The sequence below is a fragment of the Molossus molossus genome, unplaced genomic scaffold (assembly GCF_014108415.1).
Source record: "Molossus molossus isolate mMolMol1 unplaced genomic scaffold, mMolMol1.p scaffold_m16_p_20, whole genome shotgun sequence".
Lineage (NCBI taxonomy): Eukaryota > Metazoa > Chordata > Mammalia > Chiroptera > Molossidae > Molossus > Molossus molossus.
In genome coordinates this window covers 39,463,821-39,487,559 of record NW_023425356.1, presented here as the reverse complement: position 1 = coordinate 39,487,559, position 23,739 = coordinate 39,463,821, and the positions used below count along the sequence as shown (strand labels likewise).

The 23,739-nt window shown below is 45.8% G+C and overlaps 1 protein-coding gene across 3 annotated transcripts in view; it reads right to left on the bottom strand.

The window, feature by feature from the left end:
• The window catches only part of KCNK2 (potassium two pore domain channel subfamily K member 2), a 162,364-nt gene that overhangs the window by 84,499 nt on the left and 54,126 nt on the right, over positions 1–23,739 (bottom strand). The window contains exons 1-2 of one of the 3 annotated variants that reach the window (XM_036272698.1): positions 8,719–8,833; positions 5,432–5,742 (exon numbers count right to left, since the gene is read on the bottom strand). In XM_036272698.1, the coding sequence (XP_036128591.1) occupies positions 5,432–5,742; position 8,719 (312 nt within the window). In that variant the 5' untranslated portion in view covers positions 8,720–8,833. Of the gene's footprint in view, positions 1–5,431; positions 5,743–8,599; positions 8,834–23,739 lie in introns of those variants that run through there. The other 2 variants (XM_036272696.1, XM_036272697.1) reach the window with 2 other exon arrangements.

The following is a 23,739-nucleotide window of genomic DNA, read 5'->3' as shown; positions in this document are numbered from 1 at the left end:
ACATACAAGTGCGAGGTGAGGCAGGAGTGCGGACGTGGACGTCACAGCACGTTATCCAGAAGGCGGCTGCACGAAACAGCAGATTTTCAATATGGACGAAACAGCTTTCTATTTGCCATCTAGGACTTTCGCGACTAGAGAAAACACGCAAACATGATGCCCGGCTTCAAAGCTTCAAAGGACAGGCTGACCCTCTTGTTAGGGGCTAATGCGGCTGGTGACTTCAACTTGAAGCCAGTGCTCACTTACCATTCCAAAAATCCTAGGGCAGATAAGAATTATGCTAAATCTCCTCTGCCTGTGCTCTATAAATGGACAAACAAAAGCTCGATGATAGCACCTCTGTTTACAACATGTTTCACAGAAGGTTTCGAGCCCACTGTTGAGACCTACTGCTCAAAAGAACAGATGCCGCCCTGGCCGGTTTGGCTCAGCGGTTAGAGCGTCGGCCTGCGGTCCGGAGAGACCCGGGTTTGGTTCCCGCTAAGGGCATGTACTTCGGTTGCAGTTTGTCCCCGGCCCTGGTTGGTTGTGCGGGTGGCAGCCACTCGATGTGTCCCTTCATGTCGATGTTTCTCTCTCTCTCTCCCTTCCTCTCTCTCCCTCCCATTCTATCTGTACAAAAAATGGAAAAATATCCTCGGGTGAGGATTAAAAAAAAAGAAGAACAGATGCCTGTCAAAATAGCATTGCTCATTGACAACGTACCTGGTCACCCAAGAGCTGTGATGGACATGCACAGTGAGGTTAATGTTGTTTTTAGGCCTCCTAACAATATCCATTCTGCAGCCCGTGGATCAAGGAGTCATTTCAACATTCAAGTCTTATTATTTAAGAAGTAGGTCTTGCAAGGCCATCGCTGCCATAGATAGTAATTTCTCTGATGGATCAGAGCAAAGTAAATGCAAAGCAGACACTGTGGTTCTTTTACAAACTGAAGGTTTGTGTCGACCATGTCTATTGGCATCATTTTTTTTTCCAACAGCATTTGCTCACTTAGTGTCTCTATATCCCATATTGCAGATGCCATTAAGAACATCCATTCAGGGTTCTTGGCAAGAGGTCAAAATAGCAACATTAACAGAGGTGTGAAAAAAGTTGATTCCAACCCTCATGGATGACCTTGAGGGGTTCAAGATTTCATGAAGGAAGTAACTGCAGATGCAGTGGAAACAACAAGAGAACTCGAGTTAGAAGTGGGGCCTGAAGGTGAATCTCTGCCGTCTCAGGATCAAACCTGCACAGAGGAGGAGTTGCTCTTATGGAGGCGCAAGGACCGTGGTTCCTTGAGATTGGATCTGCTCCTGGTGAAGATGCTGTGACGATCATTGAGATGGCAACTAAGGATTTAGAATTTTACATGAACCTAGTTGAAAAGGCAGCATCAGGGTTTGAGAGGACTGATTCCAATTCTGAAAGAACTTCTACTGTGGGCGAAATGCTGCCAAACAGCATCATGTGCTACAGAGAAAGCAGTCATGAAAGGAAGAGCCAACTGACATGAAAACAGTCAGAAGCCACCGCCCTGAGCAGTCAGCAGCCATCAACATCGAGGCAAGACCCCCCCCCCCCCCCAGCGAAAAGGTTATGACTCACGGAAGGCCCAGATGATGGTTAGTATTTTTTAGCAATAAAGTATTCTTAATTAAGGTATTTATAATGTTATGAGACATAACGCTGTTGTGCACTTAATAGATTACAGTATGGTGCACATATAACTTTTATATGCACTGAGAAACAAACAAACAAAAAGTGGGATTGCATTATTGTAATATTAACTTTACCGTGGTGGTCTGGAACCTAACCCACTCCAGGACATGTCTGTGTTATCTTTCAGATCACCACAGTCTTTCTCCCAGTTCAGTGCAGCACGATCAGAAGAAAACTCCCAGCCCCGGGCTTCTCCCTGGGAAGAAGAGTTGGAATGTGCATCTGATGTTCGGGGTTTTTAGGGCGTTGCCCACGGGACCGGTTTCCATCTTGCCTGTATCAGAGCACTGATGAGACCCAGCACACTCTAGATGCCTGGGGGACACGGAGAGCAACGGGAGCTGGGCATCCTGCCTCGGCTCCAGAGGACCCTGGTACAGCAGACAGAGGCCAACGCGGCCTGGGGACCTCTCCGTCATGGGACAAGGTAAGAGTGGAGCGTGTGTCCAACATTCTGACTTTATTGGGGTGCTGCCCGAAGGAACGGTTTCTGTTTCGCCAACACAGAGCCCTGATGGGATCCAGCATACTCGAGAATCCTGGGGACCACTGAGAATGAAAGACCTGAGTGGCATCAAGCAGCTCCAGAGAACCTGCAGTACTGCAGACAGACACCAGAGGTAGCAAGAGAGTATAAGCTCCTGAGAAAACCTGAGCACATCCATCTCCTTGGGGTTTGTCATGCACGAGTCCAGAGAAGACGAATCCACCACAAAGGTTGGAGAGGCCTCTCGAGCTGGGCTCACTGGTGAAGGCCTTTCCCTGTACATACTCAGTCTGTAAGGACGGAGAGAGGTGGCTGTCTTTTCAAATGGGTAGATCACAACACAAAGTGACAAGGCCCACGAGGAAGCATCACTCAAAGGAACAGAATAAATCTCCAGAAACAAAGTTATCAGAATGTATGTATTAATGAGGTTTTAAAGGATGACTACTGGCTCATTTGCCTTCCTTCCTATTAAAACACCGATCTTGGTCCTTGAAGCCATGCCATTATAAAGATTTCTTTTATCAAAAGAAATTCTACTCGCCCTGGCCGGTTTGGCTCAGCGGTTAGAGCGTCGGCCTGCGGTCCTGAGAGACCCGGGTTCGGTGCCCACTAAGGGCATGTACCTTGGCTGCAGTTTGTCCCGGCCCTGGTCGGTTGTGCGGGTGGCAGCCACTCGATGTGTCCCTTTCACATCGATGTTTCTCTCTCTCTCTCTCTGTTCCTCTCTCTCCCTCCCACTCTACCTGAACAAAAAATGGAAAAATGCCCTCGGGTGAGGATAAAAAAAAAAAAAAAGAAAAAAGAAATTCTACTCAAAAAGGGAAAAAAAATTGATTAAAGCAAGAGAGTTATAAGGGTGAGTGATATGACAATAAACAATGGGCAACTTCTACATAGAAAAGTACTGAATAAGCACAAAAATACTCGACCAGCAGTGACTATTAACAAAGCTGAAGTGGACTGCCTCTGTAGGGCAGAAAGAAACAACAAAAGAAGAGGTCATATATCCAGCTCGGTTTGTTGCCATTCCGAAAACAATGTAGCGAAAATGATCAGTCTCCATCTCGGGATTGTCTCCACCTGCCAAGGCCTTCAAGTTATGTTCACAACTCTAACCAAATCTGGGTGGTGCTAAGCGTTGGGACCATTTCCGAATTCACACAGTTTCCTCCAGCATTGTCCTGAAATCCCAGGTTTTTTTTCCCTGTCCACAGCCAAACACATCTCACTTCAGATGATAAGAATCAGACGGTTCAACCCAAAAAGAGGAGTGGGGTGGGGGCGTGGGAAGAAGGGAACAACAATAGCAAACACCCCTAACACTTTTTCAGCACGTGAATGCTGTACTGGATCATCTCTTTACTCCTCGCAGCCACGCTGTTTATAGGTATTCTTTCTGCAGCGCAGGTCAGTCATTTAAAGCTCAGAGAGCAAAACCACTTGTTCAAGAGGGCACCTCTAGAAAAGTACTCAACTAAAACACATCTGTCTAACCCCAAAGTTCAGGCTTTTGCCACTACTCCAGGCTACCTCCAACACAACCTGGAGCTCTTCTTCTGAAACCCAAGGCACTTGGGGATTCACTGAAGATGTTTGGTACCTCTTAGGGTGATGAGGCACAAAGAGATGGAGTGGTCACGATCTTACGTAGGAAGAGGCAATGGGATGGGTGGGACAATGATATTAGTTATTGGGTTACTGTCAATACTAAACATGTCACTATCATTTAAAAATACCTTTTCAGCCCTGGCTGGTTTGCTCAGTGATTAGAGCGTTGGCCCGCGGACCAGAGTCCCAGGTTCAGTTCCCGCTAAGGACACATACCTTGGTTGCAGTTTGTCCCCGGCCCAGGTTGGGGTCGTGTGGGTGGCAGCCACTCGATGTGTCTCTTTCACATCGATGTTTCTCTCTCTCTCTTCCTCCCTCTCTCCCTCCCACTCTATCTGAAGATAAATGCAAAAAAAAATGTACTCGAGTGAGAATTAAAAAAAAATTTTTTTTAAGTAAAATAAAAATACCTTTCCAAAGGAGCCTTTTCAAAATTTAAGTCATCTAAGTGAGATGCAGCAGTGTGTGAATGTGGTAGGAGCTAAATGAAGGTCAGAAAATATTAGCTTTGATAGTTTTGAACAAAACTTGAATAAGAGTAACTTGTTGTGTATTCTATAAACACAGAGGGCTATGAAGGGCAGAGGTAGCATTTGGGAATCCGCGGCAAGAGGAAATAAACGAGGAAAGGTCTTAGAACAAGAACTCGGATTAAAACCAATAATTTCTTCCCTCAATCTACTATTTCAACTCATTCAAACGATGTACAACCAACTATAAGACAAAGAAGAATGTTCTCAAACAACAACAATGTTCTCTTTCGTTTAACTCTCCTTAAAAGAAAGTTCTAGGGCTTCCTTCTTGTCCAAGATTCTTGGTTTGACTTACATTTTATGTAGAAGATCTACAACGAAAAAACAGCCATCTCCAAGGAGCCTCACTGAAATGTTTAAGTCATTTTGGGATTAAATTTTAAAACAAAATGCTTTTCTATAAAGATACTATTCTGCTATTATAGAGTAAATTAAAACAGAGTTAGTTTTCATTCAGAAACTCTGTTTTTCTGTACAGGTAAATTGCTTTTAGAGGCAATGATTAACACTGCTCCCTAGACACCCAGCAAGGGCAGTTATCAGTGACACTTTGGCTGGATTGAAGAGAGGGGCTACACCTTGTTAACCGTAAGGTGGGCCCACCACAGACTCAAGAGGAGCACACCACAGACTCATCTTCCTCATCTTACGATGGTCCCTGCCACAGTGAACATGCTCTTTCTGCCTTATGTTTTCCTTGCATTTGCCACAGTGAAGTGTCTCAGTCGGCAATGATCACTTAACCAGGATGGCCTCCGGCAAGGTCACCCCAAGTCCACGGGGTCCATTGGCCATTCTAAGGCAGGACACAGGGAAAGAAAGGGAGACGCCAGGACAGAAATACAGAAGAGCAGGGAAAGAAGAGAATGAAAAGGAACAATGGGAAGGAGAAACAAAGGGAAAGGAGAAGAAAGGATGTCAGATGCAAGAAAAGAGGGAAGAAGCGCAGAAAGGAGTCTACGCCGAGGAGAAGGGTGGACGAGGGCCCCCAAGGGCCCATCGGGATGGCCCTGCATTCAAGTTATCTACTCGAACTCTTACCCTTTCTTTCCCCGTAGTAAGTGGAGTAACAACTCCTCTGTGCCATTACCTGGATGAGTTCGTCCAGCTCAGTCGAGTTGACACAAGAGTGCTGGGAAATGAAGGTTTGCTTCTGGATCACAATGGTGGTCCTCTGTGAAATCTCATGAGGCTGCTCCAGCGCTTTGAACACGGTGGCTCCGATGATCAGATAGAGCACGACCACCAGGAAAATCGTGGAGACCGTCTTCCATTTCATAACATTAATGGTCGCGTCGCTCTCCACCCGAGAAGCAAGCACGGCGGGTTTCGTGGAAAACGAGAGCCTCGGTTTGGAGTTCTGAGCGGCAGATTTTGGATCCAGCAAGTCAGGTGCCGCCACTGACAACAACAGAGAAGGAGCGTTAGGTTGGAGGAGGCTGGGCTGGTCAAGGGGTCAGCGGAGGCTGGCTGAACTCTGCTCTCCTGGTGGAAGCTCTGGAACCTAAGCCAGAAATACACCCAGGACCCTATATGTGGGCTCAAAGAAAAGGGGCTGGGCCTTAGCTCTCTGCTGCTATTGGGGATCCAGATGGGAGGGAAACAACAGGAGGTGGACCAAGAAATCTTAAAAAAAATGAAAGCCTGAGGTCTTCCTAATTAATTTCCAAATGTCTGTCTGTTCACCATGCTAATCGACAAAGACTGACTGAACTCCTGTGAGTTGATACTAAAGTATAGATATTTGAATGCTCATGTAGAAGGCCCATGGATCACTCCCCTTCTCAAGTACTTAATACCCTACGCCACTGCAATCAATGTAAATAACATTCTCTATTTTTATTTAAAAATTCATTATAATAAAGGAATTGTATTATAAGTAAATCTGTGACCCAAACATTATGCTCGAAGTACATCATTGGTAATTTTTTGGTAATACATGATGGTCAATAAACCACAATAGCTCAATCATTTATTCTTGCTTTTTCTCTACCGTGAGCTCGTGATTAAGCATTCTCTATATTTTGTTACTCAATCTCTGACATGTTTATACAAACAAAAGTATTGCTACCCATTGTGACAAAAATCCTTGGTAGAGCCAAGACATGACAAGTTCCTTCCATTTCAACAGTGAACAGTATGTAAAAAAAATTAAAACCTTGTCTCACACCTTGGACCCTTCATGTTCTCTGTACAAAGCTAATTGCTCCATTAGAATGAAGTTATGTGTTCTCTTACAAATTCCCATATACTCTGAGGTGACTCTAAATCCATTTATTATTCATCTCAGCTGTTCAAAAATATCATTAATGGATTCCTTTTTAGCAAATACAAGAGATTCTAGACTTCTATTTGCTAAGGGGAAAATAAGCCATCTACCACAATATATTTGATTGGAAAAACAACATTGAACCAAAAGGCGTAATAGAATGGCCAAAAAATCAGGGACTTAAAAACACCACCAACTCAACTAGAGTAATCAATTTAATGTCCACAATTGTTATAGATATAAGTAAAATTAGTGTATATAATACAGGTTTAATAAAATGATAACCTAATCTAAAAGACACTTTGGGGCATGTGAGAAATCCCTACGGAATTGCGCCCAAATACCCCACAGGAACCTGAAATTACCTGAATAGAGGGTGTCAGTTTTCACATGGCTACATACTTTGCCCTCATGCCTCCCACTGAGTTAAATACAGGACTACCACAGTTTGAGTTCATAAAATCAATCTTCAGTTTCCCATCAAAAAAGAAGCTTTGCAAACAAAGCTATTTGAAGCACCAAAGCTAAAGCATCCTTGTAAGATGATGGCAGATAACAGAGGGATCCTCCACCAGCAAAGCTCCGAATGGTTCTGACTTTGAAGAGGTGAAGTCAGAGCTGTGATGAGGCAACTGTACCGGATGTATGTGGAGACTCCACATACGTACTTTACAGCTATTTCCCATGACCCCACCTGTTACGTACAGGTATGCACACAGTTCTCTCCTGAGATACTCACCTGTTCCGAATACAGCCCAGACTAGCAGACACCTTTAACATCTAATGTTTATAAAGGCACTGCATATGTGTTTAGTATTTTAATTTTTAACCAAAAACTTTTTAATAGAAATGCTAGTGATGGTTAAAATCACTGTCATCTGCCGCCTAGCCACCCCACCCGACCTCCAAGCTGCTTTATGAGTCTGAGTGAAAAATAAAGATCATAAGCTAAAATTAAGCCATTTTTTGAATAAAAATAACAAAATCACATAGAAGCTTAACATTATCTCTCTGAAAAAGCTTCCCAGGCCTTCCTTTCCAGTTCTCTGTCGTCTCCTATCTCTGATTTTTCATGTCTGTGGTCTCCAGTCTGTAGAACTGGAAAACACCAAGACTGTTTACCTGGATGCTCCCCAAATCCCAATCCTAAATCCCAAGCCAAACTAAGACATTACCATTATGTGCCTTTGGAAGAAGAGGACACACACACACACACACACACATATAGATATAGATATATATATTTTTTTAAAGATTGTGTGTGTGTTAAGCTAATACATTTCCTGGTGGAGTTTATTTTAAGCTATTGCCATATTCTTTAATTAGCAGAAACACATATCATGCACATTTGGCAGACAGAATGGGCAGAAACTGGTAACATAGCAAAATAAAATAAAACAGTCTCCATCTCCATCTAACATGGGGAACCCTCTGCGTTTCCATCTCTGTCCTTTGGTGTGTGATCAGGAAGAGAAGCTCCTGGAGTCAGAGACCGGCCCCCTCCACACACTTTGGGCACCATCACCACCTCCCTCCTCTGCCCCCAGCACACCAGCCTCCTCTTCACCCTGTTCCCCCATCCTCACCTAGGTATGTCTTCTGCACTCCGCCCCCGGGATCAATGGACGACTCAACACCAGGAGGAAGGAGCTTTTTTCAGCACCACTGCCTGTCCCACCACGCAACGGGCAACAAGTGTGGCCAGGGTCACCACGCGCCCGCCTGTCTGCTACTCCCAAGGGCGGACCCTCCGCCTCCTTCGGAAACTCCCCCCCAGGTGTCTCAAACCCATTCCCGAGGTAGATGCAAACCCCCAGGCGCCAGCGGGAGAGGGGGAGAGGAGCCAGGAGTGGGTCGGGGACAGGTTTGCCTCCAGCCCCAGATTAGGACCCAGCACCTTGGACGGGAAACGAAGGAGGAAGACGTCGTCCCCGACAGGCTGCGGCGGGAAAGCGCGGGGCGGGAGCGGAGGGGTCCCCGGGGTCTCACCTCCTGCTCTAGAGCCGGCTCTCTCCGGCGAGGCGCTGGGAAGCATGAGGCATGCAGCATTCGAAATGTTTTTGAAAGAGACGGACTCGAACCTTTCACAAACACGCCATTGTACTCACTTCTTATTCAGAGACGGGCTGCGCGCTCCGAGCTGCACGGGCAGGCATCTTCCCGGCTTTGTTTTACAAGGTGGGGAGAGCGGGGCTGGACGCGGGAGGGGGTGGGGGGAGCGTGAGAAGAAACGAAATCGCGGGAAGGAGGGGACACCGGCGGGCTGGGCAGAGGGCGAGGCCGAGGCCAAGTTGGGCTCGGGCGCCGCCGCCCCCGCGCGCGCCTGCGGCCGGGCCCCGGGTCACCCGGAGAGCGCGGGCGACCCGGGTCCCGCGCCGGCCCGCAGCCGCCGCCGCCGCCGCCGCCGCCGCCGCCGCCGCCGCGCGCTCCGCCCCGGGCTCGGCGCTGGCCCGGCCCCGGCGCGGCGCGGGGGCGGTCGGTGCGGCCCGAGCGGCCGTGCGCCCCGGCGTCTTTGTGCGCGAGCCTCGCTCAGCCCCTCTTCGCATGTCTTTGTGTGTCTCCCCGGCCGAGCCCGCGCCCCGTGCCCCGCGCGGGCTGCGGCACCGGCCCGGCCGCCCTCCGCGGCTCCCCCTGGCAGCTCGCTCCGCTCGCCCTGGCCGGCGCTCCCCCTCCTTTCGGAACTCCCTCCTCTTCGCCTGTTCCCCACACCCTCTCTCGCCGCCGGGCTCGCCTCTCCGCAGCCCTCCTCGCCCAACCCAGCCTGCATCGCCCTGCCCGGTGCTCCCGGCCCAAGCCCCGCTCGGCCCGCCTTCCCGCCTGGGGACGCGGCTCTTGGACTCACCTGCTGCCTCTTCTCCTCTCGGCCCCTTCCACTAACCCTGCCCCCCCCCCCGGTCCCCACTCCCGCTGTCTGGCACGCAGGGCTCCAGGCGCTCTCCTCCCCAGTCTGGGTGCGGGGGTAGAACCCAGATCTGGGGCGAGGGTCCCCAAGCCCTTAGTCCCCCAGGGTTGTACAGAGAAGGACCCTTTTGGGCGCCCTGAGACCCCTGGAGTGGGGGCGGTAATGAGGGTGCTGGCTTCTTCTAGTCTACGCCTGGGGAAGGGCTATCAAGTCACCAGCAACCCCCACTCCATTGCCAAGAGGGCTTGCCCTGGGCAAGGAGCTCTGAGCAGAAGGTTCTGGAGCAAAGGGATGGGGAACGCACCGGGAGCCAGGGCGAACACATCGAGGGATGCAGAGGGAATGGAGGAGAAACTGGTTAGGCGCTCAGAGGAGCCCCGTTTGCCTGGAACAGGGGTTGCGAATGTTTTCGGCAGAGCGGCGGGTGGGAGACCTCGGACTGTCCGACTGGGCGCTCCCCGCACACCTCCGCGTCCAGATCCCCGCTTGGCGAGCACCAGACCCCGCCCAGGCTCGTAGATCACGCGCGGGGGCCGCCGAACTCGCCGGGACGCGCGCGCGCGGGAACCGAACCTGCAGAGGAGGGATGGGCAGAGCCCAGGCTGCCGCGGTGAGAACACTCCCCACACACGCCGTAGCGCGACTTCTGTCCACTGTGGCCGCGGGAATCCCCAGCTCACCTCACCCTCCCACCTCCGCCGCTGTATGAGACCGTTTATCTTCCAGAAAGGCTGCTTGGCTGCATTGGGATCTTTACCTGGTAACAGGGAGGGCTTCCTGGTGGAAGCTACAGACCGAGAAAGGAGTGAAACTTCCAGGAGGCCGGGGAGGTAAGGGAGAGCAGAGAGACTCCGGGTGGTAAAAAGAACGTCACCCTTTTGCAGACCGTGGCCATCAATGATTTAAAATGTCAAATCATTTTTTTAAATTCGGGAATAGATTCAGCACCTCTTTCTCCTATTAAAAATGACCTCCTTGTTAATCATTCTTTCCTGCTGGAATTAAATATGTTTTTCCTGACTTCTGCTCTCAATAACAAGGTAATCGGATGTCCTTTCTAAAAGGTGAATCTGGTCCTCTAGCTCCGGCTTAAAACCCTTTCAGACTCTCTAGGTCACCTACAATCCCAGGCCTTCCTGGGTACTGTCCCCCCTCACACATTCCCCAGTCCTTTACTCAACCTTACATGAGCAAGACACTGTATCAGTGAGTTCTCCAGAGAAACAGACCAATAGGGTGTATGTGTAAAAAGACTTATTTTAAGGAATTGGCTCCCACGCTTGTGCGGGCTGGCAAGTCCATCTGAAATCCCTAGGGCTGCTCTGGCAGACTGGAAACTCAGTTGAGTTGATACTTCAGTCTTGAATTACTTCTTTTCTGGGAAACCTCAGTTTTCTTTGCTCTTAAGACCTTCAACTGATTACATGAGGTCTACCCACATCATCCAGGGTAATCTTTCCTTAAAGTCAACTGTGGTACATGGTAGCCACATCTACAAAAATACTTTTATAGCAACACCTAGCTAAGTTTGATTAAATAACTAGGTACAGTAGTCTAGTCTAGTTGACACATAAAGCTAACCACCACCGGTGTCATCCTTCAGGTTCCCAGTTGTCTGGAAATTTTTCCGGAATCCTGGCTATTTGCTCTCCAGGGGAACTTGTGCTTCTATCTCTGCACTTAACACATTGTGTTGTGCTTCTTTAAACTAGACTGTAGGCTCAAGGAGGGCATTAACCATGTCTCTCTGTTCCCCACAGTATCCACAATAACCAGTGACTGGCACTGAAAAGGCGTTTGATAGACATCTCAATAAAAGTGTGATTGCTGACATCATTCACCTGGTCTTGGTGTTTGGCACCCAAGGCTCCTACACATATAGGACCTGAGATGAATTCAGCACCCTCAGCATTATTTTCTACCCTATCAAAGGGTGTTTTTTTCCTTTTTTTTTTTTTCCTAGATGAAATGATTCCCAATCCCTTTGGGCAGTCTATTTAGGGGGTGGGGGGTGTTTTTCGCTTTTTTTCTTTTATTCAACAACTTGGTGACTCTCTTGTTCCCTCTGGGTCTTTTGCAAATGTAACCACACCTTGCCCAGCACTGGCCAGAGCTTACTTAGTTTAAACGTGCCTGGATCGTGCGTCCTTTTCCCAGACTCATGGGATGGAGGAGGCGCCACCAGTCCCAGTGCTAAAAGGCCGTGTTCCCTCCTTTTCTTCGCCAGTTCCTGTGTAGCATTTGTCTCCCACGTTCCCTTTAGCATTATTCTCACATTAAGCACATATGTATATAGAGTGTGGGGGGAGGGGTGGATTTACTTTACAGAAACATCAAAACAAGATTTTTAAAACAAATTTCGAAGTGTAGCATTAGCAGGAATCACTCACAAATAATTTGAGAGGACCAAGAAGCCCGTCTCCATCCTCATCTAGCCGGGCTAGCCGCTGCAGTCGCTGCACAGCTTCCTCAAGTAAGTACTCCTACCCCTTGAAGAGCCTCCTGTGCCAAACACACATTTACTCACAGTCTTTGAAGTAAGAGTCAAAAGGGAAGGAGACTAGTTTGCCTATCATTGCAGCTGGGGCAACAGGGAAATGGGATGATTTGTCTCCTTTAATTTTATGCCTGCATGACTCAATACATACAAATCCCATCAAAAGTGGAACAGAAAGACTAGATAGACTCGATTTCTTTATGCTGCAGGACACTCAACACCCCTGGATTTTATTTTAATGGATAGGAAAACCTGAAATATGTCATTTAAAAAGTCAGCTGCCCACATTCTATGCTGCCCTCATTCCGGTGCTCTTGGGGCTACTGTTGCTGCAACCAACAGTACAAAATCTACAGGACTTCACTTTTATGTTCATTTTCATTTCTGACTTTGGCCTACTCAAAATTCCATAGTTGAAAGAGGGAGCATGCCCCTGTCTTTCCCGTAATTCCAATCAGACCTGGAATTTTGAGGTCCAGGTAACTTCTGTGGATCCCTAACTCTACTCTTTCTAAGCCACATGAGTCTGGGGGATCCCTTTAGCTCTCTGGCCATCGGTTTCCTCATCTACGAAATAAAGATAAAACACTGTACTCACAAAAGATTGTTGCAAAAATTAAAGTGAAAAATATATACATATTTAATATTGTAGGTCCTCAAAAGACTTTTATTTTCTCCTGTGCTTGAGTGAACCCCATGAACCAGGGGCTCCTGGCCAAGCCAGACCATCAATAAATTCTAACTCTATAATGAATCTTGAAATACAATTTATTTAACCTTCTGAATAACACAATTGCACAGGTCTGAAGTGAGGAGCACTGTGGATAGAATAAGGTTGCTGCCTTTATTAAGAGGGAAGGTGCTAAATAAAGGCAAAATTAGAGCTCAGATACGTGCAATAAAGGATGCAGGGTTCTGGGACAGAATTCTAATGTTGGAGGGTCAGGGAAAACCTGGCTAAAAAAGGGACACCAAAGTTGGACCCTGAAGATGAGCAAGGGCAAGAGCTTCCTCAGAGGATGGGGCAGAATGTAGAAGGCCAGTGGCAGGGAGGAGCTTGGAGAATTTGGGGAGCTCAGAGAGTGAGGATTGGTGGTGGACAGAGAACAAGCTGGAGAGGTGCCAAGACCAGGTCGTGTGGCCCCTGGATTTTAATGAATGGGCTTGGATGACTTTTTAGCAGAAGACTAAACTCATCAGATGGCATGACAGGTGAACAAAAATGTAAGCGTGTAGACAGTGAATTTAGACATTATTGCTTTGGACCAGGTGTTAGAGTCATGGTGACTTGGATGGGAGGGGACAAAGGACATGAGAGGTGGTAGTAGACCCAAAGGGCTCTATGATCCATTGGGGGTGGGAGTGGGGTGGATAGTGAGGGAGGGGATGTGCATTTTCCAAGAGGTTCTAGTTGACTGTAAACTCGGGGGGTGGGGACAACAGTACAGGTAGTGCTTCAGTGAAATGCTTGCATGATGTGGCCCCTCTGAGGGGTCTTACCTTCCCCTCTCAGCTTGTGGGACCCATCCCTGCTTGTGGGTGCAGCATGTATCCTGGGTCTCAGCCCACGCAGTCATGAGACCTCGGTATCTCAGTTGGTTTAGGCATGGGCTTGTGAACCATTCAGCCAATGGAACTCATGCCAGAGTTTCTGGGAAAAGAGACTTTCATGCTTTGCCACTGACCTTGAACCTAGAGCCTTGGAGGCTTTTATGCCAGTAACAGAGGACCGGCTACCTGAGAATGGAGCCAACGCAGAGCCAGCAGGGCCGCGGCGACCAGATCCAGATGACAATGGTCGTTCAATCCCCTATATCACACTGCACCGCAGCTGCACACGTTTGCTTTTTGGATAATCCTTATTGTGTCGAGATTTCTGATACTAGAAATTAAGAGTCCTATTGGAAACATTGCAGTACAAGGAATTGGACAAGGTGAGAAATAATTTGCCTGTAAGTTGACCTGCAATGATTCCTGCCTCCTGGTATTCGTGCCCTTGGGTTATGCCCTCGCCTTGAATGTGGGCTGCTAATGAATAGAATACAGCACAAGTGATAAGGATAGCCATCCCTTCGATGATTGGGTTATAAGACCTTGGCTTCCCTCTTGAGTGCTCTCTCATCCCCTCTTGGATGGATACCTGTGGTGGAAGCCAGTTGTCATACCCTGAAGAGAGGCTCAGATGAGTAAGCCTATACAAGTCTAGTGTGGAGCAGGGGGCCACAAACTGGAGCACACGTCAGAATCTCACCTGGAGGGTTTGTAGGACACAGCTTGCCGAGCCCACCCCCAGAGGTTCTGATGCATCGTCTCCAGGGTGGGGCCCGAGAACTGGCATAAATGACAAGTCCCCATGTGATGCTGATGTTGTAGTGCAGGGGGCACACTTGGAGAACCCTGGATGAGAAATGGGAGTTGGGTTCCTTGTGCTCTGATAGCTCACAGTTACAGAGGCCCAGTAGACACTGGTGAGAAATTGGCTATTGGGTAACCCAGGTCCCCTGCCAACTAGTTTGGCAAATTGTGGCAGGCACTGGCACATAGCATCATTCATTCTCAGTCTTAAAGGTACACAGTTTAAAAGACCTTTCCATGCACAGTACCACCTACATGCATTAATCCATTGATGGTACAAGAAATATATTTCCTCACTCACTTAACTGTATTGATCAGGCATCTTCTGTGTACCAGGAAGATACTTTTCTAGCATTTGGGGACACACAGTTGCAAAGAACATACACCAACTTCCTGTAATCACGGCAAGAATGGCTCCAGTAAAACCCTGTCTGTGTCTATTTAGTAAACATCACTGAGCTGCAGAGAAGGTTTCTGATTAAAGTACCTCACCTTGAAATACAAAAAAAAGAAAAAAGAAAAAAATGCCATTGCTATAAAACTTCGCCAAATTCATCATAATCAGGCAGTTCAGTCTGTAAAAAGTAAAATTGAAGTCACCCTAAAATATATAACATTCAGCAATGTCTTATTTCATGGTTTTGTGTTTTGCTTACTCTAAAATAAACACATATACAGAAAAATATGAAGAAAGATAAGATTTTTACATGTAAGCAAGAATCTCATAACGGCATTTCTGAGTCCCATGTGATTCCTTTCTCGTTTTGAAAACTCATGTAAGTCAAAACACCCATCTTTTGCATATAAACATGAGTGTTTTAATCAGTGCACATGCAAGGGTTTATTAAAAATAAGCTAATATTCATATATCATTTTGTTCAACAGGGAATAAGATAATGAATAAGGGCCTTGTTAACAAAGAAAAAGAAAGAAAGAAATTCCTACGCAATGGCACTCTGTTACAATAGAGTAAATTCAAAAAAGATTAGAATTTTCTTAGTTTACAGAGAGGAAATTCTGCCCCAGATTGGCTTTCTCCTTTTAAAGCTCAGTATCATAAACTCTCACTAGGAAATGAACATTTTGCTGATGTTTCTAGACTTTAGCATTTTCTACCTCTGGCATTGCAGGTAATGACCCTGCTGACAATGAATTCATTAGATAATTTTTTAAGTCTGCCAATATTAGGCAACCCAATTACATCAAATATGATGCTTTGTATTAACATCAACCATAATCCAGAGAGAATTGGAGCATTTTCAGTTTTCCGTGATTGATTTCATTACCTAATGAATTTTCAGCACATCCAGTACTTTGTGTAAAACTCGTATTGTGGTGACATTTGCCAGTTCAGCGTTTTCCTTCACCTGAGATCACAAATTCTGATAGCAATGAATGTGGCTTGGTAAAGAACAAATCAATTCGATTGCTCTTCTAAAATGAAGTCACAAGAAATAAGAGCAATAAAAAAGCAAATAGAGTATTTGAAAATCCCCTAAAAACATTTTTGAATGTGTTCAATAACCAAAGATATTTTCTTTTCTTTTTTTTTTTTTACATGCTAGTAGTCACTTAGCCATCTCAGTTATTAGGTCAGTTATCAGAGATAACTTTTTAATTAATTAATTAATTAACTTATTTTTGTTACAGGTGTTTCTCCCTTTCCCCCATTGACACCCTCCTCCCGATCCTGCCCCACCCCTCGCATTGTCGTCTATGGCTATTGGTTATGCTTACATGCATATAAGTTCTTTGGTTTATCTCATCTCTCCCTCCCCCCTTCCTCTGAGGTTTGTCAGTCTGATATGTACTTCCATGTCCCTGGGTCTGTTTTGTTCATCAGCTTATTTTGTTCATTATATTCCACAAATAAGTGAGATCATGTGATATTTGTCTTTCTCTAATCGGCTTATTTCACTTAACATAATACTCTCCAGGTCCCTCCATGTCATCTCAAAGGATAAGAGATCTTTCTTCCTTACAGCTGCATAGTGTTCCACTGCGTTTATGTACCACAGCTTTTTTATCCTCTCACCTGCTGATGGGTACTCAGGCTGTTTCCAGATCTTAGCAATTGTAAGTAGTGCTGCTATGAACATAGGGGTGCATATATTCTTTCCGAGTGGTGTTTCAGGCTTCTTTGGATTTAAACCAAACCTCTTGATTTAACCATGTATTAATCTAGCTTTTCCTTATATCTATTTTGGGCCCATGATTAAACGAGCATTTGTAAGGCTTACCCAAGGCCATCTGCTAAATTTAAGGAAGAATTGAGATAAAAATCCATGCATCACCCAGGGCATATTCATTCTAGAAGAAAACCCCAAGACAGAGGAAAGCAGAATTTTGTGGAATTTCAGAGTTTGTGAAGATGGTTGCGTGATCTCCAAATTCTACAATGTAACCAAGGCAGAACTGCCACTACCAACACCTGTCCCCAGGAACATTCTCCTGTGGCTTCATCTGCTCTGATCTCCAATCTATTCTCCACACTGTGGCTAGATGGATCTTCTAAACAGAAAATCTGGTTAAGCTGAAGCCCTGATTAAAAGCACACATTAGCTTTCCGTTGCCTGCAGGACAGAGATCGATTCTGCCCAGGACAGCCCAGGACCCTGCACTTCTTTGCCCTATTAATAGAAACGCAAACAACATGAATCACAGGAATCACAACAGGTAGCATCTATGGGGCCATAGGTGCTAGCCATTCCTTTAAGACTCTTTCCTTCACTATCTCATTTAATCCTCATAATAACCACATGAGGTTAAGTGCTATTATTACTCAGAGAAGTTACATAACTTCCCCAAAGTAAGTCGATACGCCCTATTATACAGGGCCCCCCTCACCACGCTCCACAATTTTCTGTCTGTGGTAAAGCCATCAGCTGGTTTCCAATTTCTTAAATATACCCTGCGCTTCCTTCCCTTCGAGCCTTCGCACATACCCGTCCTGCTGGTTTAGGCCGTGCCTGTTTCCCTCGCTACTAGAAAGTACCTTCTACTCTCTTCCAGGCCTGGGCGAAAATGCACCTTCCCTGAAAAGACCCCCCGAAAGCCCCTCCCTTCCGAACCAGATCAGCCCTCCCGCCAGCATGCGCTCTCCCGCCCTCTGTTTTTGCCCTTTGTGATTCTGGTCACCGTTGTTATGAAACTATTTGTTCAAGTCATTATTTAGTAACTGTCTGTTCGGGCTGATGTAACAAAATAGCAAACACTTGGGCGGCTAAAAACACCAGAAATGTGTGGTCTCAGTTCTGCAGGCTAGAAATCGAGGTGTTAGCAGGGCCACGCTCTCCCAGACCGCCCCAGGAGAGCATCCTCCCTGGTGGCCTCTAGCTTCTGGCGTTGGCCAGCAACCCTTGGCACTCCTTGGCTGGCAGAAGCGTCACTGTGGCCCCAGGGCCATCGTCTGCCCGAGTCTTCACACTGTTCCCTTATATGTGTCTATCTCTGAGTCCCAATTCCCCCCTTTTAAGGAAACCAGCCATAATGGCTTGGGGCTTACCCTAATGACGTCATTGTAACTTGATTGTCTCTGTAAAGACTCCATAAGGTCACATTCTGAGGTACTGGGGTTAGGACTTCAGTATGTCTTTTTGGGGGATCACAAAACAGTGCCTAAGAGATGAAAGCAAGTCCCAGGAGGGAAGTTACCATGTCATCCTGTCCCTCAGCCACATTTGACACATAGTAGGCACAAAAATCAATGTCTCTGAAACGGATGACAGCCCATATTGAAGAGGTATTATTGGAAGAACTCTGTAGTTAACCAGGGCTCAGAAGCTCAGAGCCTCCAGCACCAGGCAGTGGCGTACGCGTCTGAAACCAGCCCAGTCAACGTGAGATGGTCTAGTCAGCTTTAGTTAATTACTGTCATGCGAAAGCATAGATCCACATTTTCATGAGAAGTCAGATATCCACATTGTTTTAGAAGGCACCTTTCCATTTCAAATAGAAGGCAGCTCAATTTTCAAAAATTAGCAACATTGGTGGCACTAGTACATGTGTACAGGCTGAACACGGTCCCAAAGCCCCTCGATGGCAGGCTCTGGGTTCAGGTAATATCCGAAGCCCCCTGAGGTCACATCTGCAATGCAACACAATGACTCTGTACTAGGTGATGAAACGTGTGGACGCATCTCACGCCAAGTACGGTCATGCAGCTATCCGCGCTTGGGCGAGGGGGGCGAAGGCCTCCCCTCGGCACAAAAGTTAAGGAGGAATATCATGAACAAAATAAGCTGTTGATAAAAATGATACAGAGATGTGGAAGTAGGGAACAGACTGACAGACCTCAGAGGAAAAGGGAGTAGGAGGGTTGGCAAGAGATAAACCAAAGAAATCATATGTGTCTATATGCACCATCAATAAACACAGACAATAGTTTGGGGAAAGCAGGAGGAGGGTGGGAGCAGGAAGGAGGGGGTCAATGGGGGGATAGAGGGGGGACATACGCCCTGGACGGTTTGGCTTAGCAGTTGGAGCATCAGCCCACAGTCCAGAGAGACCCAAGGTTGGTTCCCACTAAGGGCACGTACCTTGGTTGCAGTTTGTCCCCGGCCCTGGTTGGGGCCATGTGGGTGGCAGCCAGTCGATGTGTCTTTCTCACATCAGTGTTTCTCTCTCTCTCCCTCTCACTCTATCTGAAGATGAATGCAAAAAGTGTCCTGGGGTGAGGATAATAAAAAAAGGGGGACATCTGTAACACAACAATTTTTTTAAAAAGAAAAAAATAATAATAATAATTTAAAAAGAAAAATAAGCTTTGAAAGACAAAAAAAAAATCAAGATAAATATCTTACTGCAATATTTTTAAACTTGATCTTAATCTACAAAATCCATGAGGAACAGAAGTTCAAAGTCTGAAATAAAGGCAGGATCCCACGCTGCACCGCACGTGTGGGTCTCACTCCTGCTGCTGCCGGTTCACGGACACGTGCCTTTCCTGCTGCGTCACCCCGAGCACTCCCTGCATCACCCCCCTCCCCGGATGCCCTCTACGTCACGGAAGAAGCAGCCCTTCACCACCCAAAACTCTGTGCCCAAACATGCCCGGCACTGCTAACGTGGTGAATGAACTTCCCTCCCTGCGGATGCTCCAGGCGCCAGAGGGCACGTGAGGCCTTTCCTAGGCAGCCACTAAAAATACAGACCTTCTCCCCCCGCCTCTCCACAAACCCCTCCGCGCGATGATTCATGCCCGTGATTGGGTAACAACAGACGGCGCAATGTGAACACATGGTTGTCACATCCCCACAATCTTCTCTCAGACCTCCAGAGTCACAGGACATGTCGGGATCCCACCGCCACTAACATCACCCACTATGCAGATATCTCCATGAGCTGCCGCAGTACCCACTGGGAAAACGATTAAAACCAGCAATACTGCAAATCCCTGAAACTGTACTTTCAAGTAAAAACAAGAAATGATGAGGAAAGTTAAGCATGGCCCCAAGTTCCTGTAAAATCGGCTTCTTCGTGTTTCAGAAGATTAAAAAAAAAAGAAAAAAAAGAATCTGTAAGTAAACATGAATGTAATTTGATCAGGACAGTTACCTGATCATAGAGCCGCTGACGATACTCCTCTGCCAGACCTTCCCGACCTTCGCCTCTGATAAACTTGATCACAGTGGCCTTGTGCCCTGAGCGCCTTTGACACTCATGAGGATATGCCTGTGTGTCTGGCTTCCTCTCCCGGACTAAAAGCTCTCTGACAGCAGGTATTCCCCCTGAATTCTGTTTCGATTTCTTTGAACACCTAGTGGGTATTCCAATGTCTCTTGTGAATGAAAGACCACCAGTATCCCAGCACACACAAAATCACCAGCTTCTATGGCCACCAAAGAAGAACTTCATGGTAACTCTTGACATGTATCATCAAAAAGCATTTAACGCGCATCATGGTATTTTGTTACATTGAAAGTCACCATATTCCTGCCAGGCCCCTCATTACCCCCGGTCATTCTGTCATCACGAGAGTCAGCATGGTCACCCGGGAAGATGGCGAGCGGCCTAGATTCGCGTCCAGGCCCAGCCACTTGGTAGCTCGCTGGTCCTTGTTTCATCTGTGAAATAGGGGCGGGACATAGATCAACCTCCACTTGTTAGTGAGACCTCAGCGTCAATACTTGAAGACTGTTTAGAACAGTAAGAATCCGATAAACATCAGTCCCCATCAATACTATTGTGATAGCACGAATCGTGGAGAGAGGGCAACGGAAATTGGTCTGAGATAAGAAGTGAAACAGAAGGAAAAGGCCTCTCATCTTCCAGGGCGTGGCCCAGCAAACGTGACTGCTGACTTCTTTTTTTTTTTTTATCCTCACCCGAGGATATTTTTCCATTTTTTGTACAGATAGAGTGCGAGAGAGAGAGAGGAAGGGAGAGAGAGAGAGAGAAACATCGACGTTAAGAGACACATCGAGTGGCTGCCACCCGCACGACCAACCAGGGCCGGGGACAAACTGCAACCAAAGTACGTGCCCTTAGCGGGAACCGAACCCGGGCCTCTCCAGACCGCAGGCTGACGCTCTAACCGCTGAGCCAAACTGGCCAGGGCGTGAATGCTGACTTCTAAGAACCAAATCAGCAACTGGGATTCTGGAGGGAATCAGGGCTGCAGAAATGGGCGTCAAGTTGCAGCCTTTCTGTTCTGGATAGAAAAGGGCCCTGCAGCTCAGGCAACTCCTGTCTAGGGCAGGGAGCCCTCCCCGTGGTTCCCATGTAGGGAAAGTCCTTACCGGGATGCAGCCAACAAAGGATGGGTATGTGGGAGCCAGTTCAGTTAGAAAAGGAGGCAACAGGTGAGTTCACGAGACAATAGGTGGGAGCCCAGAAACAGACATGAAGGTCTACGCTTGCCACTTGGTCTACCGTGCACACACTTAGATCTCCCTTTGGCTGTGGCCCCAAAATTTCGAACTGTTGCTATCTGGTACTGTCCCTTAGATTGTGTTGACTTCACTTGCTGTCTCCTTAGCAACAATGATTGCTTTAAATGCTCCTGGGCTTGCTTGTTTTTCCCCTCTTTTATTGTTATCAATGCTGTTTTCTGTACACACATAAAACTCTTCCGTTATGCAAACATATGTTTGATTAAAGTAAAACTCTTGTAACCCCAAACTGTTGGTTGATATGGAGACCAACGTGTGCAAATAACATATAAATACAATAAGGGCCCCAGGAACGAAGTTTTCTATTGAGCCAACAGGGATAATGTGTATTTACCACTGTGACTTAGATATTCTACCTGTTCCCTCGTTGCTGATTTAGGAAAGATCTCTTATTACTATCACCTCAGCATCACATTATGCTCATTTTAATTAAAACTGAGATGTCAAATATTAACTGTTCTATTTTTAGCAATTACTGATGAAAATCTGTTAACATTATTGCTGATCAAGCACAGCTATGAATAGAATAAACTGGCTTTTCTCCTGTTTTTATATCCACCCCAACAGTGGAAGGCTAAGTTTTATGGAGATTTTACTTTGGATAAAAGTTGGGTATTAAAAAAACTTCAGTGTTTTCCATTAAAATTTCTCAAAAAGGGGAACCAATAGTGGACTGTTTATATCTCAACATGCCTTGCCAACCTTCTTGGTAATTAACTGAAGTGGGTTTTTTTGTATTTTAGGGTTTTGGTGTTTTTTTTTGCCTGTAATGATGGATGTCATTTGCACAATTTTTTGCCCATGTCATTATATTCTTTGTATACTGTATCTGCATATTTCGAACTGTTTAGATCTTAACTCCAGGTGTCTCCCTGCAGTAGTTGGCCCCAAATACTGAGTTTGGGATTAAGTATCCCTTTACTATGATTCCATACACATAGTATATGCTCAATAAAAATTGAACCAGTATTATTGTTTATACAGAAATATACTAAAAATTCCAGAGGTTGGGCAATAAAAATATAAAAACCAGACAGCCCTCTCTGTAAAGATTTAATTATCTATCTGGGAAGACAATATTTCGATGAAGAAAAATGATTATAAAAACAGACTTGGAAGGGACCAAAAAGGAAACATCTGCTAAGGTACATAATAGATATTTTTTAAGATAAATTATATGGGAGCATTTGTCAGTTATATTCTGAAGACCTCTCTCTGAGAACATTTTGTTAACAATTCATTTGCAATATTAAATAAGAAAGTTACTGTTTTTTAAATATATGTTTGTTGATTTTCAGAGAGAGAGGAAGGTAGAGGAAGAAAGCGATAGAACATCGACTGGTTGCCTCCTGCATGCCCCCTACTGGGAACCAAGCATGTGCCCTGACCGGGAATCGAACCCACAACCTCTTGGTGCATGGGTTGATGCTCAACCACTGAGCCAAACCAGCTGGGCAAGAAAATTAATTTTTGAGTCAACTATTGATGATTTCTTTGTCATTAATCTGGTCTAGATTTCATCAACATTGTCTGGTAAAGTTATCATCATAGAGCCCATCATTCTACTTAGACACCATTATATGTAAAATGATTATGATTACCACCCTCTATTGTGGAAATTGCTACATCTCGCTTTGCCTCTTGCTGGAGTTTCTTAGAGTAGGGACCATGTCACCTTCATGTTTGTGTCCTCAGCACCTAAAACCGAGTAGTTTCTTCAAAAACAAACACTTGTTGAAATGAACTCAAATATTTCAGCAACCTCAGAGGCTTTTGTATACATATTTTGTAAATTTTTCATTATGAAACATTTCAAAACAACAGGAAATAGCATAAACCTGGATTTTTTTTAAGTACTAACATTTTGCCATATTTACTTCAGATACATTTTTCTCCATTTTTGAGGGAAAACAGATTACAACCACAGTCGACTCATTTGTTTCTTCTCCCCCCACCCCAAATAACCATTCTCCTGTAGTAGGTGTTCATCCCTGTTGTGAGTGTAAATGTATCTTTCCAATGTGTGTATGCAGTCATAAAAAGATATAGTATTCTAAAACTTACACAAAGGGTATCACGTTATGTGAATTCTTTTCAATTGGCTTTTTTGTTCATTCAAAATTTATGTCATCAAGATTTATCCATGTTGTCAGCTGATTTCTCAAAAGAAACTTTGCAGGCCAGAAGGGAGTGGCAAGACATATTCAAAGTGATGAAAAACAACGACCTACTACTAAGATTATTCTGCACAGCTATCACTTAGAATCGATGGACATATAAAGAGTTTCCCAGACAAAAAGAGCTAATGGAGTTCATCACCACCAAACCAGTATCATATGAAATGCTGAAGGGTCTTCTTGAACGAGAAGAACAAAAATATGAACAATAAAATGGCAATTAATACATATCTATCAACAATTGAATCCACAAACAAAATGAGCAAGCAGAACAGAAACAAACTCATAGATACGGAGAACTTTTT